The following is a 21556-nucleotide window of genomic DNA, read 5'->3' on the forward strand; positions in this document are numbered from 1 at the left end:
AGCTGAACAAGGAGCCTGACCTGGGCTCCAGGCTCCACGTGGGGCTCGATCCCATGACTCGTGAGATCATGACCTGAGCCAAAACCAAGAGTCCGATGCTTAGGCAACTGAGCCGCCTAGGAACCCCAGGAGAAGAAACACTTAAAAGATGAAGGGGATGCCTGGGTGGCTAAGTGGTTGAGCATCTGCCTTGGTTCAGGGTGTGACCCCCCAGGTCCTGGGATCGAGTCCCGCGTTGGGCTCCCTGCATGGAGCCTGCTTCTCCCTCTGCCTCTCCTCTCTCTCTCTCTCTCTCTGCGTGTCTCTCGTGGATAAATAAATAAAACTTACTTTAAAAAAATAAAAAATTAATAGAAGATGAAGATGTGAAAAAACATCTACTGAAATGAAATCTCTGAATAAATAAATAAAACTTACTTTAAAAAAATTAAAAATAAATAGAAGATGAAGATGTGAAAAAAATCTACTGAAATGCAATCTCTGAAAATATAATGTTCCTATAGTTTACATTAAGAATATATGGAAAGTAATGCAAATATAAATGTTTTTGGTATTATGCCAGTTGACAAATGGTTGAGATAGAGCTTGAGCGCAATGTGCAAGTTCTCACAGAGGGGAGGGGGCCAGGGCCAGGGGACATGTAATGGTATATTGTACAATCTGTGTAAGGTCAATAACTATATTCCTCCTCCCTCCAGTAAAAGTCATCTGCCCTTTAGGATTTTCCTTACAAACTCCTTCTTCTCTTCTTTTAGTACCAGATTATTTGGAAGTAAAAAGTGGGCTTCTTTATCACCACTTCTCAAATATGCTGCTATATTTATGAGAAGGGTGGGGAAAAGTTCCAAGGGATTATGATTAGAATCTCAAGGGTCATTACCAGCTCTGAGTTTTAAAGTGATGGTAATTGATAAGGTTAAGGATTGCAGGACTTGAATTAGTGTAGGAGAAGTTTGTGCCATGTGCACGAGGAGGGTTCAACACCTATTTTTCTATCTTGACAATATATCTAAGGACATTTTTTGTATTCTTAAAGTTTGAAATAATAATGCTATTGCTAAACCTCCTTTAATCATTCTAATATTTTGCCAATTAAAAAGTAGACACAGGCAGGCAGCAGAATGGTGGTTGTTTAGGCAACCATCCAGGATGAGGAAAAATGAACAACACAGTGATGTTTGGCTGAAGAAGAAAATTGGGGAATGAGCAGTTGGTGTCTTTTAGTCTCTGACTGCTGTGGTGAAGGTGGTATAGAGTTGTTCAGTCACCTTCAGAGCTCCTAGGACCAGCAGATGGAAATGAAAGGCAGGCAAATTATTCATCCTCGGAAATGTTTTCACAATGAGACGTATCCAATAGCAGAAGGAGCCATCTCTTCTGGAGACGATGCCTTTCCAATCTTAGAGGCTTCAGGCAGAGGCCCATGGCTACCTCCCAAGGGAGTCATAGATGAGTTCCCTCACTGGCTGAGAGGAAAGGTGGGGCATTCTTTGAAACCCCTGCCAATTCTATGATTATATTATACAGGTGAAGTGAGTGTAATTACTGTGTATTTTTTTAAATCTGGCATGAATTCTATGTAAGGAAATGAACACATTAACTATCTACGTACATTCTTGAAATAGCCTGTAGGTATGCATCTTGACTTCTCCGTGTGACAGTTTTCATACAGAAGTTTAATCGATGCTATTTCCTACCTTCACTTTCCCTTCTGTTTTTCCTTTCCCTTGTTCCCTTCTCTTTCCCACTATCCCCTTCTTTTGCCTTCCTCTTCCCCCCCCTCCTTCTTGTACCTTTCCTCCCCTGATCCCCTTAGCCCATCCATTTCCCCTACCTCCCTTCTTTTCTCCTTCATCTTTCTTACTAAAGTGTCTCTTCACTGGACATCCTTCTGAGCCCAAACTGAACAGAAGATAAGCTGTACTTCCCCTACTGTCTCCCCGTGTTCTTCTCAGTATCCAGATAGACCAGTTTCAAATGGCCACTCGCTTGGGAGTATTACATGTCCATAATCAGACTGGTTTAATGGCACCTCTCCCTCCAAATGATAGGTAGTGGTTGTGCAAGGCTAGCATTTGTCACACTGGCAAAGCTGCTGGTTTCATGCCTGTTAAACACAGGATGGGGTTAGATGCTAGAGCCTCTCCTGGAACTCAAGCGTCTAGGTGGATGCTGTAAGTCTCTATAAAAAGTGACAAATATTTAAAAACAAAGCCATCCAATGTTAATAGGAGACTTACAAAGGTACTGCTTCTGTAAGAAAAGGCCTCTTATTCCCCAGAATCCAAGTGTGTAATTGTACAAGGTAAGTTTATCTTATTATTCTGACTATACCTAGGAAGAGGTAATTATGAGGATAATTAGAATCCAAATAATTCCAGATTTTTAAATTAAACTCAGCAAGAGAGAGTACTGTGTAGTATATTTCTGAATTAATCACTGTCACTTTACATGATTAAGGTCATGAATCTACAAAGTATTATTGTATTATCGTCACTCCTTATCCATTATTACTTCCAATGTTACGTTTGTTTCTATTCACATTTTATTTGTAGAAAGGAGACATAATTTTCAGGCAGTAAGCATTTGGAATCCCCTACCTATTATTTTACTTTTAAGGAGAGGAATTTATATTACTTATCTAGGTAGACAATTATTCTAAGACCAGTAAATGTCTTGACTAATAAATTTATGATTATGTTACTTTTCTAGGTGAAGATCCTGAAACAAGAAGAATGAGAACAGTTAAAAACATAGCAGATTTGAGGCAGAATTTAGAGGAGACTATGTCCAGTCTTCGTGGGACCCAGATAAGCCACAGGTTTTTTTCTCAGTTCTATATATAAAGAAAAAAATAACAGCCAAGCACCTAACCTCTTATAAGGATAAAGAAAGAATTTTAGTTTCCTTATTATTTTCTTCAATTTTACATGACATTCATCTGGTGACTTCTTAGGACAGACCCAGGGACTTTTTTCTCCTATCCATCTCTTCTTCCATGTAGTGTCCCTTTCAAACCAAATTAGCCACTGAAACTACCACCTTCGCTACTAAGTAGATTTCCGTGCCTGTGACAGACAGCAAGCAAAGTTGCAGTTGAAATGCATCTAGGGCAGGGGTGAGGGATGCATCTAGGGCAGGGAGTCGGCGATGGGGGGAGGGATAGACCATGAAACATAATTGTACTCAACTTCCAGGATGGTTCTGGGAAGCCTTTGGGGTTAGGTTAAGGGTTTGTTGAAACTGTGAAACAAAATTCTGTTTCATGTAAAATGATTGATGATGGCCTTTCTTTTGAAAGCAGAAATGCAAAACAACAGACTTCAAATGAATGCCCCTTCCCACACTGACATGCAGAGGTGTTTTGCATCTCATGATGAACGCTTAATTTGACTCGCATGCAAATGATGTACTTCTAAGAAATGACTCCGCTCTAGCCTTTCCTGTAGACCATAGTCTTGGTCTATGATACCAAGTGAATTATAGTTATTTCTTCATTTGTTTGACAGCACCCTGGAGACAACATTTGACAGCACTGTGACAACAGAAGTGAATGGAAGAACCATACCCAACCTGACAGGCCGACCCACTCCCATGACCTGGAGGCTGGGTCAGGCATGTCCTCGACTTCAGGCTGGAGATGCTCCCTCCCTGGGGGCTGGCTACCCTCGCAGTGGCACCGGCCGATTCATCCACACGGACCCCTCGAGGTTCATGTACACGACGCCTCTCCGTCGAGCAGCTGTCTCTCGACTGGGAAATTTATCACAAATTGACATGAGTGAGAAAGCAAGCAGTGACCTGGACATGTCTTCTGAAGTTGACGTTGGTGGATATATGAGTGATGGTGACATCCTTGGGAAAAGTCTCCGGGCTGATGACATCAACAGTGGGTAAGCAGCCTTTATCTCTATCAGCATTATGTGAACAGGGACGGTGGTCTACAGAGATGCATTAGCTGGAGGAGGAGTAATTAGGCTAGCTCACAGAGTCATTAGAAACCGTGACAAATGGAAGGTTATTGGGGGTATATCAGGCCCCCTCTTCTGCTCATTTGTGAAAAGTAAAATATCTAAGACTTCTGTAAAATCGTTTTTCATTGTAAGCTATTAAATTTTTCTCTTATGACTTCAGAGAAACAAATATGCCTTTGCTTTTCAGAGTGATTTTCACATGCTTCTTAAGTAACAGATTTTGTAGTGAAAGACGTGGGAAGGGGACAGGAGGAATTTAGCTGAGCTGCTGGACTTTTTTTTTTTTTTTTTTTTAATATGGCTTGTCAAAGCTGCCTCTAACTTCTTTGAAGAACAAATATCTTTAAGCATTCTTCATTTATGTACCTCCAATCTAATTTGAGGGAAATCATTTTAGAATTGAGAGTTTCAATCTCTTTTGATGGTATCAGATTAAAAAAAAACTCCGCCTTTTTCTTCTGCTTTCTATTATATTCCAAAAACAGGAAATTAATTAATTAATTAATTTATTTATTTATGATTATAGATGATTAGAAACTCTTAAAGATTTTGGCAGTGAGGAATATTTAGTTCAATCTGAGGATGAGCCCCAATGGAGGCAATAGGATAATCTATTAAAACTACTTCTAAAAAAAAATAAAAATAAAAATAAAAATAAAACTACTTCTATTACTAATAGTAATTCCATACAGATAAGAAAACTGATCCTAACTGAGCACAATTGTATAAGGCTAAGGAAGAGCTAAACCGGCACTAGAACTCAGATATATCTGACTTCAAAACCCTGGCTCTGTTAATGCAAGGAAAAGCTTCCCAAATCAATTTTATGATTTTCATGTTTTCAAATTTAGGAGTTTTGGCTTACTTTTTTGTCCTTGTATACCTGAGAGGACCAGTATCAGAAATCATTCTTCTTAAGAGTAACCCTTCCTGACTTCATTCATGAGAGGACAGAAAAGCTTATTTAAAGGTGACAGGCCTACGGAAGAGCTTTTATTTTTTTTTTATTTTTTATTTTTTTAGATTTTATTTATTTATTCATAGATACAGAGAGAGAGAGAGGCAGACACACAGACAGAGGGAGAAGCAGGCATCATACAGAGAGCCTGACGTGGGACTCGATCCAGGGTCTCCAGGATCACGCCCTGGGCTGCAGGCGGCGCTAAACCGCTGCGCCACCAGGGCTGCCCCGGAAGAGCTTTTAGATCAGTGTGTAGCTCTGCTCTGATACCCTGCGATCCAGAGCTTGCCTGGTGCCACCTTCCCGGATGGCGAGATCCCAGCAATGCAGACTTAGACGGATTGTGGTCAGTGAGGGTAGGCAGTAGTTGAGTTGCCACTGGAGTCAGACAATTTAAATTCCTTTCTACCATTAGCTATCAGTGGACTTTGGAGGGGCAGCTTAAGTTAGACGCTTTTTTGTTTTCTGTAATTAGGGATACGATTGCAGAATCTCCACAAAATTCCTAGGAAGTAAGAAAATAACCCACAAAATTGTACTAACTCAGAGCCTGTCACAGTCTGAGTGTTGAGTAAATTTGTCACCAGCATCATAATTTCATGAATTATCATTAATAATCATACTAATGTGTGGATGTTACTGTTATCATTTTTGTACATATTAAAAACCACCTAGGAGGGGATACCCAGCTCAGGGAACGTGATGGCAACACAGGAACAGCTAAGGCATGAACTTTTTCTCCCGCCTCTCCCTTTTCGAAACCCAGTCTTTCTACTCTCTTACATCCTCCTCTTTTTTCTTTCTTCATCTCTTTAAATGACAGCATATGTGTGTATTTTTATATTCACTACTGGATGAAGATTTAATTATATACATAAATATAACATATACACACCTATATATACACACATTATACACATAATCCACACATACACACACAGGAAGTCAATCTCATGCGGTAGTTACATTCCTTTTTTTTTTTTTTAAGATTTTTATTTATTTATTCATGAGAGACACAGAGAGGCAGAGACACAGGCAGAGGGAGAAGCAGGCTCCATGCAGGGAGCCCAATGTGGGACTCGATCCCGGGTCCCTGGGGTCATGGCCTGAGCCCAAGGCAGATGTCCACTCGCTGAGCCACCCAGGCATCCCGCAGTAGTTACATTCAATGAAGGTGCCACATACACCAAATTAATGAATATTGAACCATTGCTCCTAGGGGAAAGACAGATGTGGCTCTTGTGAGCTTTAGGTCACAACATTTTTATCAACTCATCAGAATATAATCTTGTTTTGTGTGTATTTCAATTTAAAGCCACCTTCCTTTTTAGTACATGCTGTCGATTCATTAACATTGAGCTCATGCCTTCTCACCACTGCAGTTCATGCTTTGAAGAAGCTTATCTAACACATTCTTTTCCATAAGACATATCACAGTCTTCCTACACTTAGGAACACAAGAACCCTTCAGCACTACACTTGGGGGGCATTTTAAACAGAAGAATCTCCAAGACAAAGCACAAAAATGTGGAAAATGTGGCTCTAAAGGGACTGTAAAAAGGACACATTGGCAGTAGGAGAGCTGAATCAAGAAAGCAGAATGTCACCTTATTTGACCTCAGCTGGGAATGTCCTTATGGGGCAACTCAGACTTGTTGCTGCTCTGTGCCTCTCCACGAGGCACCATGAAAATGTTGCAATTATTGATTTGCAAATTTTAGCAAGTAAGCAAATTTGCAAACATGGAGTTTGTGAATAATGAAGATTGACTGTATTTATTTATACACATGTAAAATGCTCATCTTGAGAGAGAAGGCATATCTTGGGAGCAATTTAAATCAGAAATCAATGGACATTGACAATGCAATATGTGGGTAATTTCAAAAGTTTCATACACATAACACCTTAGAATATGGAGAAAGTGCTAAACCTAGGCATGAGATAGGAGGGAATAAGAAAAGGAAATACTTTAGTTACGCTTTCTGATTTAAATAGCTATAGAGGAGGGAACTGTATTAAGAGAATTTTTGTAGGAAAAGTATAAATGATGTAGAAAGAAGGCCATTTAGTGAGCCTGACTAAAATATAATTTTCAAAATCAGAGGGACAATGGGATTAGATGACACTCAGTGACCTTTCCCTTAATTGAGATTCATGGAATCTGAATCCTTAATTTTGAGAGATAGGGTCTCTTGTGACAGGCTTCAATAACATTATGCTAAGAAGTTTAAACTGTGTACTCTAAGCAATGGAAAGCACTGTTTATGTTTTTTCTTTTTTAAAGATTTTATTTATTCATGAGAGACACAGAGAGAGAGGGGGCAGAGACACAGACAGAGGGAGAAGCAGGCTCCATGCAGGGAGCCCGATGTGGGACTCCATCTGGGATCCTGGGATCACGTACTGAGCCGAAGGCATACACTCCACTGCTGAGCCACCCAGGTGTCCTGAAAGCGCTGTTTCTTAAGGGAGATTATCTAATAGTCACAGAATAGGGCATGATGATGATTTTTGAGAGTCCCTTTTAGGGGAAATCTGCAAAATGGATTGGGAGGAGAAGCTCTGGTGGTAGATTTCTGACACTACTGCAAAACCTCACATCCAAGGTCTATAGGCCAGAAATATGGGAATAGCCTTGATGGGGATGAAAGGAGGGAAAAATTGATATGTGAGATACCACAAAGGAGAAATTTACAGAAATAATGATAGGCTACTCACAATGGCTTGAAAGAGGCAGAGAATTCACATAAGATGCCCATTTTGTAAGCACCAGAGATAGGAAATTATACTGTTACAAAAAAGAAGCAAAAAGAGAGACTATTTTTTTTTTTTTTGAGAAAGCAGAAGGGAGATAATGGATGTAGAGTCAGAAATGCAGACAGAAATGTAGTGATTGTGATATAAGCTGAAAAAGCCGAAGTAGTATCCAGGGTAGAGATATGATGGAAAGTGTGGTCTCATCTAGAAGATAGTAGAATTTATGGGAGACATGAGGACTTCTGGGAAAAGAATAGAGAGAAGGGTCCTGAGCTGAAGTGTGTGTGTGTATGTATCCAAAATGTATTTCTGAGTTTATCCTAGGTGCCAAACAGCATTTTGCGAATGTGCATGCAGTAGTGAGTGATATAGACAAAGCATCCTGTGACTCACCCACTAGTGTTGTTTATATTTTTATAGGTACTCACTTGTCCAATGAATGAATGACCAATAGATACACATGTTTGTAAGTATGTGTGTATACATTCTTAGATTAACAGTTTTTTCTTAAGGCAATTTTTTTTAAAACAACTGAATCTATATATAATGATGTATATTACAGGCATACCTATACTCAGAAGCATTTTGTATTTTCCAGGACTCTATCTGTATTAGTTAACAGTAACTTCTGTAAACAAGGAATCTCAAAATCTTATAACTTAACACAGAGTTCATTTCTCCTTCACATAAAACCCTCGCTGGGGTTTCTGACCTTCATTTGGGAAGGTACACATGTAGCCTGTAGGAGAACAAGATTGCGGTAAGGAATTCCACTGTCACACCCACATTGACACTCAACCAGCAGGTAGCCAACGAGAGAAAGGACCATGGCATGAGAATATTTCATCTGTACCAGGCCTAGAAGTGGCTCCTGGAAGTATGACTTCCACACACATTCCCTTTCCTAAAACAGCTGGATGGCCGCATCTCACTATAAGAGAAGCCAGGAAATATGGTTCAGCTGTAGGCCCAGAAGGAAGAGGACATTGTTTGATGAGAGCTGGGTAGTTTCTGCTGAATTCACTTAGGGGAAAAAAAAAGTTATGTCCATTGTCTTTCCTACTTGTTTCATGCCTCAGTGAAAACCCAGTTCAGTCTTCTATTCATTTTTGTTCCCTGTCTTTCAAATGAAGTCTTGGGTAGTTTCACAGATGAGCTCATTTAAATATGCATCAGTGGTCTGCATGTTTTATGTTGTCATCCATATTCAGTATATTGAAAAAAAAACATACAAAAAATCCTGCATGAAAACTTGCCCTGGTGATGTTGACCTGTTTGGCATTATACACTTTCTCTTTCCCTTGGCAGAGTACAGAACCCTGAGGTTTAAAGAATGACTCAGAGTTTTGTCCCCTGGGTGGAAGGTGACTAGACATCATCAGCAGGCAGTATGGCTGGTCACAGCCCAACCGTGATTAGGGGCTATTATGGGGAGGATACCCTGGGGTGTGCAGCACTTCAGTGCTCACCAGTTTACACAGAAAAGTTATTGGCATTTATATGGTATGGCCCCATGCTTCAGCCTAGAATTAAAAGATAGGAAGATGAGAGGGCTAGAGACAATCCAGGGGAATTTTAATTTGATGATGTTTTAAGTGAAAAAGAAGGGCATCGAAACGTCTGTGCTACAATTCAGGAAAGAAATTGAGTCACAGAGTTAATTTTCTGTTCCCAATTTTTAAAAGTATGTTTCAGTGATTAAAGGGACAAAGAACTCAAAAGGCATAGTAATGAATGAAGGTGTTTAATTTAAGATTTTTTTTTCCCTCACGTAACCACAAGGAATGTGAAGTGAATGGGAATGGAGTTTCATTTTCTCATATACCTTAGGTAGAACTCAGAAAACTAGTTAATCAGCATTCGGAGAATTCAAAATTTCCTGAAGCATGTAAAGACTTATCTCTTTCTTCTCATTTTAAAATTACTTTAAACACTTGGGGATGTGAATCTGCCAGTAATTAGGAATTAGTCAGAGGAAGCCCTCTTACTTATAATGAGTCTCTGAGAAAGTCTCCGTTTGTGAAGAAAAAAAAAAGGAACATGCTGGAAAATTGGGGAGAAAGTTACATATTTTAATTGGGTGGGAATTGAAGTTATCTCCAGGTGTCATAGTATTAACACCTGGGTCAGAATATAACCTAAAATTCTACTTAAGTCATATGGCCCAAACACAGAGTAATTTAATTTTGAGGAATGATCTTCTTAAACAGAAACATGAATACTTTTATCCTTATTCTCATTTGATCCTCCCTCGGTTCACCTGATGACGTGAAGCATGTCTAACATTGGAAAGGGCAGGGTTAAAATGTTGGGTTGAAAGAGTTTACATAACAAATAAGAGCTTCCTAATCATAATGTTCCTACTAATTTCGTATTCAAGATGTGAGAGTTATATTTAGTGAATGTGAACATCCTAATGGAAAAGTAGCTGGTGATACTAGCCAACACTTGCATAGCCTTTACGACATGCTATTTATGTCTTGCCATAACTGTAAGAAGTAAATATATCATTACTATCTCCATTTTACAGATGAAATAACTGAGGCATGGCTGGGGTAAGTGATTTTAGCTAGAACTCAGAAAATTAGTTAATCTGTTTCTGGGAATTCAAAATTCTTAAAACATGCAGTGCTGGACTTGAACCCAAGCGGTCTGGCTCCAGTCTATATACTTTTAACCGTCATGACATACTGACCCTGTGAGATTGTCTATATGTCTACATGTACACATTTCTCTCCTGGATGTTGATTTTCTATAATATAACAGAGATTTACAGCAATCTTTATTATTAGTATAGTTTTTTTTTTAGTTAGCATGTATGATCTAGGGGATAATAGCTAATATCATCTGCGCTCATCTAAAAGAAGATGCTGAACTGTTGTGCCTTTGAGATTTAAAAAAAAGCCTGTGTGTTCATGTCATTTAAAAAAAATAGCTAATTGTAACATGTAGTGGCTGATATAAAATGTCAATGTGTGATTCTAGTAAATTATGGTGCAAGCATAGTTTGTGAATCTTCCCAAATCCCCACAAAAACAGACAAAGCAACTAGACAGCAAAGCCAAAAAATCATGATCATTGTTTACACATAAAAGATGATGACAAAGTATCATCTCAGCCCCCAAGTATAAGCAGCTGGGGACAAACATCCAAGAGCCAAAGGATGGTGTCAACATCTGTTTAAGAAGAAACAGAGGTAGCCCTGGGGCATCTGGTAACAGAACAGGAGAACCCCCAAATGGCCGAGAAACTGACTAGAAAACACAAAGGGCATCTGAAGTCAGCAGCTGAAACTGGGAGGAGTTTTGACCACTTGACTAGCCAGGGAGAATAAGGGCAGAAGGTCATGTCTGAAGGGAATTAGAATAGTCTCGTTCCTATGAATTCATTTAAACTGCCCAACCACAGCTCCCTTCCAGGAGAGGACTCCACACCAACAGACATCTTCTGGGAGTAGAAGTAAATTGAAGAGGACATGGCAATAAAGGTAAAAGTGAAAGTCTGAATGAAAGTAAGAGATGGAAACAACCCGAAAATCTCAAAAAGCTACGTATTGCATTTTAAAACACTATACAAAAATAATAGAGGCAGTTACTATGTGAAATTGGAAAGGTATCTACATTGTTTCTTTTTATTCTGGAAAAAAATGAATTTCACATAAAAACAAGCAGGAGAAAAGTGTCAGGATGAAACCTCATAGAAGCCACAAACATATGCCAACACATATAACAAATAAAGGATTAGTATCAATGAGGAAAGAAAAAAGGAAAACAAAACATAGCACTGAATCCAATAGAGAAATGAGGGAAAGAAAGTGAGATAAGTCAGCCAGGGAAAGACAAATAACATATGATTTCACTCATATGTGGAATTTAAGGAACAAAGGGGAAAAGAAAAGAGAAAAGCCAAGAAACAGACTCTTAACTAAAAAAGAACTGAGGGTTGCCAGAGGAGAGGTGGGGGAGGGGAGAGATACATAAAGAGAACTTAAGGAATATTTACCATAATGATCACTGAGCAACGTATAGAATGTATAGTATTGTTGAGTATTGTACGCCTGAAACTAATACAATGTGCCACATGTTAGCTAGATTGGAATTAAATTTCAAAAACTTAATAAAAATTTTTAAATGAGCAAAAGACGTAAACAGACATTTCATAAACAAAACATAAATGGGTTATAACAAAGTGAAAATATGACCAACCTGCTTTGTAATCCGAAACTTGTAAACCAAACCAAAATGAGAATTCTCACCTAGAGGCAAGTAGGTATTTATGCTGAAACTATTTTGAAAAATATTTAGCATTGACTAGTAAGGTTAAATATGGGTATGGGCATCTTACGACCCAGTGATTTCCTTTCTAGATATAGACCTTAGGTAAGTTCTTCCTGTGAGCACAGGGAAGTATGGGCACACAAGCGTTCACGGCACCAGAGACGAAAAACAACTCAAATGTCCAAAGAGTCAAATGGAATTAATAGTACATTTGTAAACAGAGTTGTAAAGCTATAAAACGAATAACACAATGATACACATGAAAATAGATAGTTGAAAAAATGTAATTTTGAGCGAAGGAAAGAAGTCACAAAAAGACTACACATAGATTGACTCAATGTATAGCAAGTTCAAATCCAGGAGATGCTAAATAATATATTTTTAGGAATACATGCCTATGTAGCAAAACCATAAAGGAAAGTAAAGGAATACTTACACAATCCAGGGCAGCAGATATCTCTGGAAGGGAGGTTTGGGGCTGTGAGTGGAAGGAACCTATATGGACGATGAAGACACAGGGAATGTTCTATTTCTGAAGCCCGGTAGTAGGTGCATGAAAATTGATATTATTTTTATTATTATCTGATATGTACTTTTATACCTCATACACCTGCAAAGGTATGTGTTTCCCTTTTCTTTGGAAAGCATGGTATTACTGTGGTGGTAGATATATATGTATATATATATATTTCTGTTAATTGAGAAAGCAGGATTGAACAATATAAAAATAAGATTTTTATAAGTTTTGTCTATTTCAGTGACTTCCAGACATAATTAGAGCATAACGATGCAGATTCACGGATTTGAACAGACTCCGTCTTATAACAGCTGAGGGTACTGAGTGACAAGGAGTCGTATGTCTAGATTATCAATTAGGTGGATGGTGTCTTTCCTTTTTTTATATTATTATTATTTTTAATGCTCTCGAGGATTTTAATAGGAGCCTTCAACTAATGTATATTTGAGAACCAATTCTCCAAACTTTCAATGGTTTTCAATAATGGTTGCAAATTACCTGACTTATTTGAGAAACTGTTAAATAATATAATGCCTGTGTCTCATTCAAGACCAGGGTTTCTGTGTTGGCATGGGAGGAGTCCCTGGACCCTACCCAGTAGATGGCCTTGCACCTTTCCGTCCCAAACAAAACCATCTTCAGAAGTTGCCAAAGGTGTCCTGGGAGACAAAATCCTCTGCTCTTGCTCTCCCTGGTGGTAGTGATTTGAAAACAGCTCAGGTATTCAAGCTCATTTGGACGAGCAAACTTTTCTTCGTTCATGTCCATTGCATCCATCCATGGCCTCATAATCCCTGGTCACTATGATTAATATGTATATCATGTCTTTCCTTTTAGCCACTGTTGTGCACAACAAAAGGAGCATGATCTTTAGTGCTGAAATTAATATATCCTCAGCTTTTGCTCTATTTGAGGTGCTTATGAGAAAGCCACCTATCTGTGCCTTGGAAGCAGTTTAATACCTTACTTTAGGGTAAGGTGGAATGATATGGCCTAGAAATGTTAATTGGGATAATAGACACCTAAAGTGCATGCCATACATATGCAAATTGCCTACACAGAAAGATCAGGGTGCCCGTAGAAATGAGGAAGAATTAGGAAGTGCTTTGTGAGACTATTTTTTATGGGAATTATTTTACAGTTTATAGAATTTGAACATGGCTAAAATTATTCTAAGACTTTGAAATAATTTATTTTTTGTCAGTAATCTTCACAAGTTTCTTTTCAACTTTTTGTACCAATCTTCCCTGTGACTATTATGTCTTCTTAATAAACCCATCTTAGCTGACAGTTTTGAAGTTTAGGAAATCATTCTTAAAATTTTACATTATTCTTTCAGAATGATCCCCTACCACTGATAGCTCTCAGACTGTAGCATAATCTTTTAGAATAACTGTAAAATTCATGTTCTTATATATAGATTTTTAAATCCTTCAGAAAGAATAAAAAGAAGAAAGAATTACCAAGAAAAAATTCAAGTCAGGAATTTGTCTTACTTGTGCGATGCCTGTATGTTGTTTTTCTTTTAATTTAAATTCAGTTAGCCAACATATAGTAGTAGATCATTAGTTTCAGAGGTAGAGGTCAGTTATTCATCAGTTGCGTGTAACACCCAGTGCTCATCACATCACATGCCCTCCTTGATGCCCATCACCCAGTTACCCCATCTCCTTGCCCACTTCCCCTCCACTGACCCTCAGTTTCTTTTCCATAGTTAGGAAATCTCCCATGGTCTGTCTCCCTCTCTGATTTCTTCCTATTCAGTTTTCCCTCCCTTCCCCTATGATTCTCTGCACTGTTTCTTATATTCCACATATGAGTGAAACCATACTATTTTCTTTCTCTGATTGACTTATTTCACTCAGTATAATGTTGATGTAAATGGTAAGATTTTGTTCTTTTTGATGGCTGAGTAGTATTCCATTGTACATATACACCACCTCTCCTTTAACCCACTCATCCGTCGATGGACGTCTGGGCTCTTTCCAAAGTTTGGCTGTTGTGGACATTGCTGCTATACACACTGGAGTACAGGTGCCCCTTCAGATCACCACATTTGTATCTTGAGAGTAAATACCTATTAGCGCAATTACTGGGTTGTAGGGTAGCTCTATTTTTAACTCCTTGAGGAGCCTCCATACTGTATGTTGTTTTTTAAATAACAAACTCATGGTTCTGTAATCAAAATGCCCTACCAACATTCAAATCAGAGTGTGCCTGTGTAAAAGGAGGAGTTATAACTGAGGTTTTTTTGTTGTTTTTTTTTTTTTTTTGGTTCAGTTAAGATCTGTTGTAAACCTATTTGATATTAACTGGAAAATTGAAGGACCCAAGAAAAATGAATATCCTTTTAAGTGCTTCCTGAAAAAAAAGCTTTTTTTCTTAATTTATTGAAGTTTTAAACATGTTTTTTTCCTTTTGAAAATTAGTTTTCAAAGCAGTTAACCTTTGTTTATAGACCTTACTCTCCTGTAAGTATTGAATAACTAAAAGGTTATGTTTCTAATAGAAGTAATCTGTCATCTTATTTCTTTTTTACATGCATCACCATCATGGGTTAAGATACAGAAATCAGCTCTGATGCTTTCTTTTTACAATATGGAAGCCTTTTGAATTCAGCTGGACGAACATAATATATTTGTGGACCCTCATTTGTATACAAAACACTGTGCTAAACAATTTTGGAGATACACAGATGAAGATAGACCAAAGAGACATACGTGAAACATAACATGTGTACATTGTTATAACTTCTCCAAGGTTAAGTTTAGGATTAAGCAAGTTGGTAGTTAAAAAAAAAAAAAAAAGCAGGAGGCTGGGAGTATTTCACTTATCTGCAGAGAAAATTTCAACTACCCTCAACCTTTTAAAACACAATCTCAAAAGTGATTGAAAAAACGTTTGCCACTAAACACTTTGTCAGGAATTTTACATACGCCACCTTAAGAGACAATAAAACCTTTTAGATATTGGTTGAGAACTGTGTGGGAAATACAGTAAGAAATTGGAAATGGGGCACCGGGGTGGTTCAGTGGTTCAGCAACTGCCTTCAGCCCAGGGCATGATCCCGGGGTCCTGGGATCAAGTCCCGCATCGGGCTCCCTGCAGGGAGCCTGTTTCTCCCTCTGCCTGTGTCTCTGCCTCTTTCTCTGTGTGTGTCTCATGAATAAATAAAATCTTAAAAAAAAAAAAAAAAGGAATTGAAAGTAAGAATAAACCCTGAAACACAGACACCACCAAGATGTGGCAGCTGACAAAGGAAAACACATGAAGGACAAATATCCCTTCCCTCCTTATTTGTTTAATTTAATGATGCTCCTAACCATGAATTAGTTATTTAAAAAGAAAGTTAAATTCTATGTAGTATTTCTCATTCCAAGAGTATATCAATGTTCAATTTTAGAGCCAAAGTCCTTTATTTTTCAGTTTTGGTGAGATTAAATTCTTGAGTAATCAAGAAAACTAACCGTGTAGAGTACCTTATAAGGATAATGCAGCATGACCTAGTGTTGTCTTGTATATAAATTTCATACATTTCCTCCAAGTATGTGGAAGAGACTTTGTGAATAGCAAGTAAGAGCTTTGTGTATTTTTCCTTTAATTCTCATAAAATCTCTGCAGATTTTATTCTCCCCATTTTCAGAGGAAGAAATCGAGGCACAATTTAAGAAACTTGTTCAAGGTCCTTCAACTAGTAAGGACAGAATTTATTGACCGTGGCAGTCATTAGCCAGTTTCATAATCCTAGCTTTGACTATTTGGTCAGTCTTCAATATGGTCATGATTATTTTTTTTTTTTATTTTTAGTTTAAAAAGCGAAATACACTCGAATTTGCTTGAGCAAGCTAGGGACATGATTATAAAGAAGCAAGAATATCTCTTGGAGCCCACAGACAAGCTGTGAAGTTGAGACCAAGGGGCCAAGTGTCTCTGCTTCCTTTTGTGCACCTGCTTTGTCACTGTTTTTACTTTGCTGACCGGCTTTCCCTGTGGCAGTTGGGGTCACTCTGGGACCAGCTTTCTAGACTTGAGTTCTTAGTTCTGCCGTAACTGGTAGAGTAACATCACGTCACTTAACCTTTTTGTGCTTATTTTTTTTCTCTAATGTGGTGACAATAGTTACTGCCTGTAAACTATTTACAACAGTTCCTGGCAACATTTTAAACATATAATGCACCTTGGCTATCATTTTATCATTGTGGCCAGTTGGTAACATACATTTTACTTACCAAATAGATTAATTTTAAGTTGAGCAATATTCCCTTACTCTTGTGACCTTCAGTGCTTCAAAAATGGTATTTACAAAATAAAGTGATCTTGTCTTACTTAAGAGAAATGATCTTGCAGCCTGTTCAAAATTTTGATAACAAAGGGGGGTGGAAGTGAAGGTTTTATGTAGTCTACTTAATGGTTGTAGTAAGGAAGATTGATTTCCTAATAAACTTGAAAAATACTCTCATTCTTCCTGGTGAGTAAAATGTTTATATAGAAAAACTGTAATAAAGCATATTTGCATAATTATTGAAAATTGTGAACACTGTTTATGAAGTTAAATTACACAGATGAGATCATTTAATTTTCTGTTGATTAATTACACATTTATTTTCAGGTACATGACAGATGGAGGGCTCAACCTGTATACTAGAAGTCTGAACCGAATACCAGACACAGCCACTTCCCGGGATGTCATCCAGAGAGGAGTTCACGATGTGACAGTGGATGCAGACAGGTAATGCCACCAGCATGTACAATGGTGAGAACCACAGAAACCAGGTGCATAAGCGAGACCCTAGGAGTTTTACAACATAAATCAAAAGACTTTTTATTTCAATATAATAATTATTTTGAAATATTTTAAAATATTTAAATATTTTATTTTTTTTAAATATTTAAATATTTTAAATACTAAGGTGGTTTTTCTTACAAGACTTGCTGAGAAAAAAAAAAAAGACTTGCTGAGCCCTATATAATACTGCATTGGTGAGAATATTTAACAACTTTCAGTTGCATGGCAGCAAATTTTAATATCTGTAAAAGCAAAATGATAAACATAGACTATATTCTTTCCTTGAAAAGAACTCTGGCTGATAAGTTCCTTTTGGTTTGGATAGTCTCGGATTTACCCGGAGGCTAACGATACAAAGATTGAAACATAATTCGAATTATCAGGTACAATAAACTTGATGCTTTTCTTGAGGGGTTTGTTGAAAACCTACAACTCTCGCTTTAGGCTAATTTCTGTTTTGTATGTAATTGTTTCAGATTGTTTAAAGGTGTATGTGTGTGCATGCTTGCGCACTTCATATGCTAGTTATTATTTTCCTGGAAGTTGTTTTTCAGTTTGATCAGAATCACTGCTGTTAGAGAATATTGTTCTTGTAAAATAATACTGTAAGACATACTTCTGACCTGATTTTGCCCTCTCTTCATTCAAAATTTTGACTTTATTCATCAAGAAGAAATTGCCATTTCAAACCTATGCTATATCAGTACCTAGAGTGATTCTTTACTAAAGCCAGCTTTGAGGAAGAGGGTAGAAGTTGTGACTTAATGTATCCATGTTCTGAAATAGGAACTGTGTACAATTCATTGTGCATCTTAACATAGCCAAACCAAAGGCTTGAATCCTGATATTAGCCATCCATTTCTCCTCAGTCAGATGCTGTAGATATATTTTTGGAAGAGATTAGGGGCTCTTAGATACTCTTTAAATAGATAATCTGTTTTGATGTCTACCTTCACACCATTTTCAGAAATACAGGAGGGAAGGGGTGTGGGGAGGAGGGGGTAACAGGTGATGGGCATTAAGGAGGGCAGGTGTGTAATGAGCACTGAGTGTTATATACAGGTGACGAATCACTGAACTCTGCCTTTGAAACTAATAATGCATTATATATTAATCAAATTTAAATTAAAAAATGAAATACCATCAATTTTTAAATATTTGGAGTCTTCTCCAGGATAAGTAGGCTGTTTCTTAGCATTCCTTGTCATATGTTGAGGAGGCCACTCTCTCAGATCTAGGTTCAAGGTGAGTGTGAGGGTAAGGGCATATGCCTGGTATCCTGCTGTTCAGAGACCTCTTTGAAGGGTTAGGGTTAGGGCTTGGGTTAGGAGTTTGGGTATGTGCCTGATGTCCTGTAGTTCAGAGACCTCTCCAGAGAATCAAACCCCAGAACTACTGGGGTGAGAACAGACATGGCAGCCGTCAACTGAACTGAACAAGACAAGACAACTGAGACAAGTATTTGGGGCTCTAAATACTCTTTAAATAAGCCTGTTGATATTTTAACTCCTGTTGGCCAGAGGACAGTTTCCACTGGGAGACTAGGATAGACGTATCCCAGTCCATAGATCAGGTGTGTGTGAGAGAAGCATGTAGTTACAAAAGGATTATGAAAAATGTTGCCGCCCCACCACCGACCTGAGCTCCTCAACTATTCTCCCTTCCTGACTCCTTCAGCCACCCTGGACTTGTTTCTGCTCTTGGATTGATGCTTCCTCTGCCTAGAATGCCCTTTCTACATTCACTGCATTATTGCCTCCGTCGCATTTCAATTTCAGCAGAATGTTTCCTTCTCAGAGAAATGATTCCAGAGAGGCTAACATACATCTGATGGGCAGTCACTTTCTTACCCATCACCTTATATTATTCTCATCATTCATTGAGTATAGCATACTTGCTTATTTCTTTACCCGCTTATCTTATATCTCCTCCATTACAATGTCAGGCTACGAGTGCAGAATTTTTGTCACTTCAGTGTATTTTGAGCCTTTAACAAATGCTTATGGGGTGAAAGAACAAAGGAATGAATACAAACTACTACTGAATATCCGGGTATGGCTAGCGATAGAGTCCAACAGGGTCGAGAGGCAAATGGGGCCAGAGCCAACATACTGCAAGGATATTATGTAAGAGAGGGAAGGGGTTATGTGGAAAAACAGGAAGCAGTGATTCGAGGGGATGAAATCCACAGTGTGGACTATACTTTGAAACTAAGGACCTACACATTCTTAGCTGAAAATGGAAAGTATTAAAGGAGGGGGAAAGTCTGTTGGTTTTTGGGAACTGAGGCTGTGGTAGCAGAACCAAGGAATCAGTATTTTAGAGATAGTTGGGATACCCAGCTCTCCTTGCTCCTCTAAGGTTCCAACCTGGTGGGTGGCTGAGGAACTGCAGACCAACGGGAAAACCCAGATGTGTGTCTAATAAATTGGGACCTGTGAATGCAAGGATCTTAAAGTGTGGTCACTAAATCAGCAGCTGTAGCAGCATCACTTGGGAACTTGATAGAAATGCAGATTAGTTCTATCTAAGACTTACTGAAGGGGAAACTTTGGACTGTGTCCAGCAATCTGAGCTTGAACAGGCCCTCCAGGTGATTCTGGTGGATACTAAAGCTGGCAAGTCACTACCTTAAAATTAACAACTATATGCCAAGTTGATGAAAACATGAACACTTAGCATAAACATTTAAACATTAAAAAATGACATTTTGAAGTTTTTATTCACTTTTCTAGCTGTGCTCTGTCGAAGGAAAGAGAGTGTCAAAATCACAGTGTCACTGATCTTTAGATTAGGTTAAATAATGACATGTTGTCCCTGAAAGAAATTGTCTCCATTCATTAGATTCAGCTTCTGAAAATTGCGTTTTTGAAAGAATTATATAAGGAAAACAAAACCCACTTTAATCACTTGTATATATTATTTTTTATAATAAATTTATTTTTTATTGGTGTAACTTGTATATATTAAACACCAATAAGGTCATAGGGAAAATCCTGCTATCAGCAGAGATAGGAGTTTGTCTTTTATTATAGTTAAATCTGAAGCTCTTTCAAAATCCTATATCAGGAAGTGATTAGGGATGTATGTAATTTAAAAATGCATAGTATTAAATATTCTAGTTGTGTAAGTCCTGCTGTTAATTTAAAAATATCTTTGTACAGGGTGTTGTTTCATAAAGCTTTCTTAATTCTGATATCCATTCCAAAGAGGATAAGCAAGAATAGCTATAAGGTAATACCTCTTTGCTTAGTTTTACTCAAAAAAGATACTAAAAAGTCCCATACTTCAAAATAAAACTGTTTAACTTGATTTAATCCAGTGCTCCCTAAAAGCTTTTTTATCACTGATTCCCCCACATTTTTCTCTGTAATAATTTGTTCCTGTGATACTTTAAGAAATGCTGATCTTTGCCTAATGCCTTCATTTAGTGGATATAATAGTACAAGGACTTGGGTCTTTTACCTCCTGTACTTAACAGTTTCCCAGTGACTTTAGTCAATGTTCTTTTTAACAGTATGAAAAATATTAGTGCTTGGTTCATTTTAGTAAATTGGTAAATGTAAGGCTTGTAATAGTTCACTGACAAAAAGCTTAAGAGCAAAAAAAAAAAAACCCAGCTGTGTTTTATTAATTTTTCATATTTTGTAGACATTTTTTCTATAAGCTGTGATCAGTGAAAATACATTACATAAAAGCAAAGTAGCCAGCTGAGTAGGATAGCAATGGGTTTGAATTGCTTGTGTTATTTTAGTGCAGATTATAAGGTTCCCCTTTGATCAAAGTCTAGTTAAAATGGGATGGGCAATAGAGAACAGCTGAAATCTTTTTCCCAGCAGATTGAAATGGCCCCAAAGAAAAGAGAAGGGCTTTCAGCAGATAACTGTAGTGTATCGTAAGTGTTTTATTACTTAAAGATATTGCAGTTCCTTCATTTTCCATATCAATCCAACACCAGCCCCATTTCCTTCCTAAACTGCCAAAAAAAAAAAAAAAAAAAAAAAAGGTTATAGAATGGGACTAATCCTTGTAGACATGTTAGAGATGCTCTGGGAGCCTCACAAATAAGTTCATCATAGACAGTTAAAATGTGTGGGCTTTATCCATTTGGCTCCGGTTGTAATGAGGTCAATCCTAACTCATATACACTTACACAGTTGGGTTACACTATATTTAAAAGGTAATTTGTGAGGGAAGGTGGGAGACAGTTGTTTTGGTTTTTATTAACTCTTGTCCTGACACTAACTTCCCTGCTAGTATTAACAAATATGAAAAAATATTTGA

General features: G+C 37.8%; 1 protein-coding gene across 10 annotated transcripts in view; it reads left to right on the top strand.

Moving 5' to 3' along the window:
• NAV3 (neuron navigator 3) overlaps window positions 1–21556 on the top strand; it is a 355345-nt gene that overhangs the window by 194011 nt on the left and 139778 nt on the right. For all 10 annotated transcript variants that reach the window (XM_072772862.1, XM_072772863.1, XM_072772864.1 and 7 more), the window contains 3 exons: window positions 2713–2821; window positions 3510–3893; window positions 17096–17215. In XM_072772862.1, the coding sequence (XP_072628963.1) occupies window positions 2713–2821; window positions 3510–3893; window positions 17096–17215 (613 nt within the window). The remainder of the gene's footprint in view (window positions 1–2712; window positions 2822–3509; window positions 3894–17095; window positions 17216–21556) is intronic.

Source organism: Canis lupus, chromosome 13, assembly GCF_048164855.1.
Source record: "Canis lupus baileyi chromosome 13, mCanLup2.hap1, whole genome shotgun sequence".
Taxonomy (NCBI): Eukaryota; Metazoa; Chordata; class Mammalia; order Carnivora; family Canidae; genus Canis; species Canis lupus.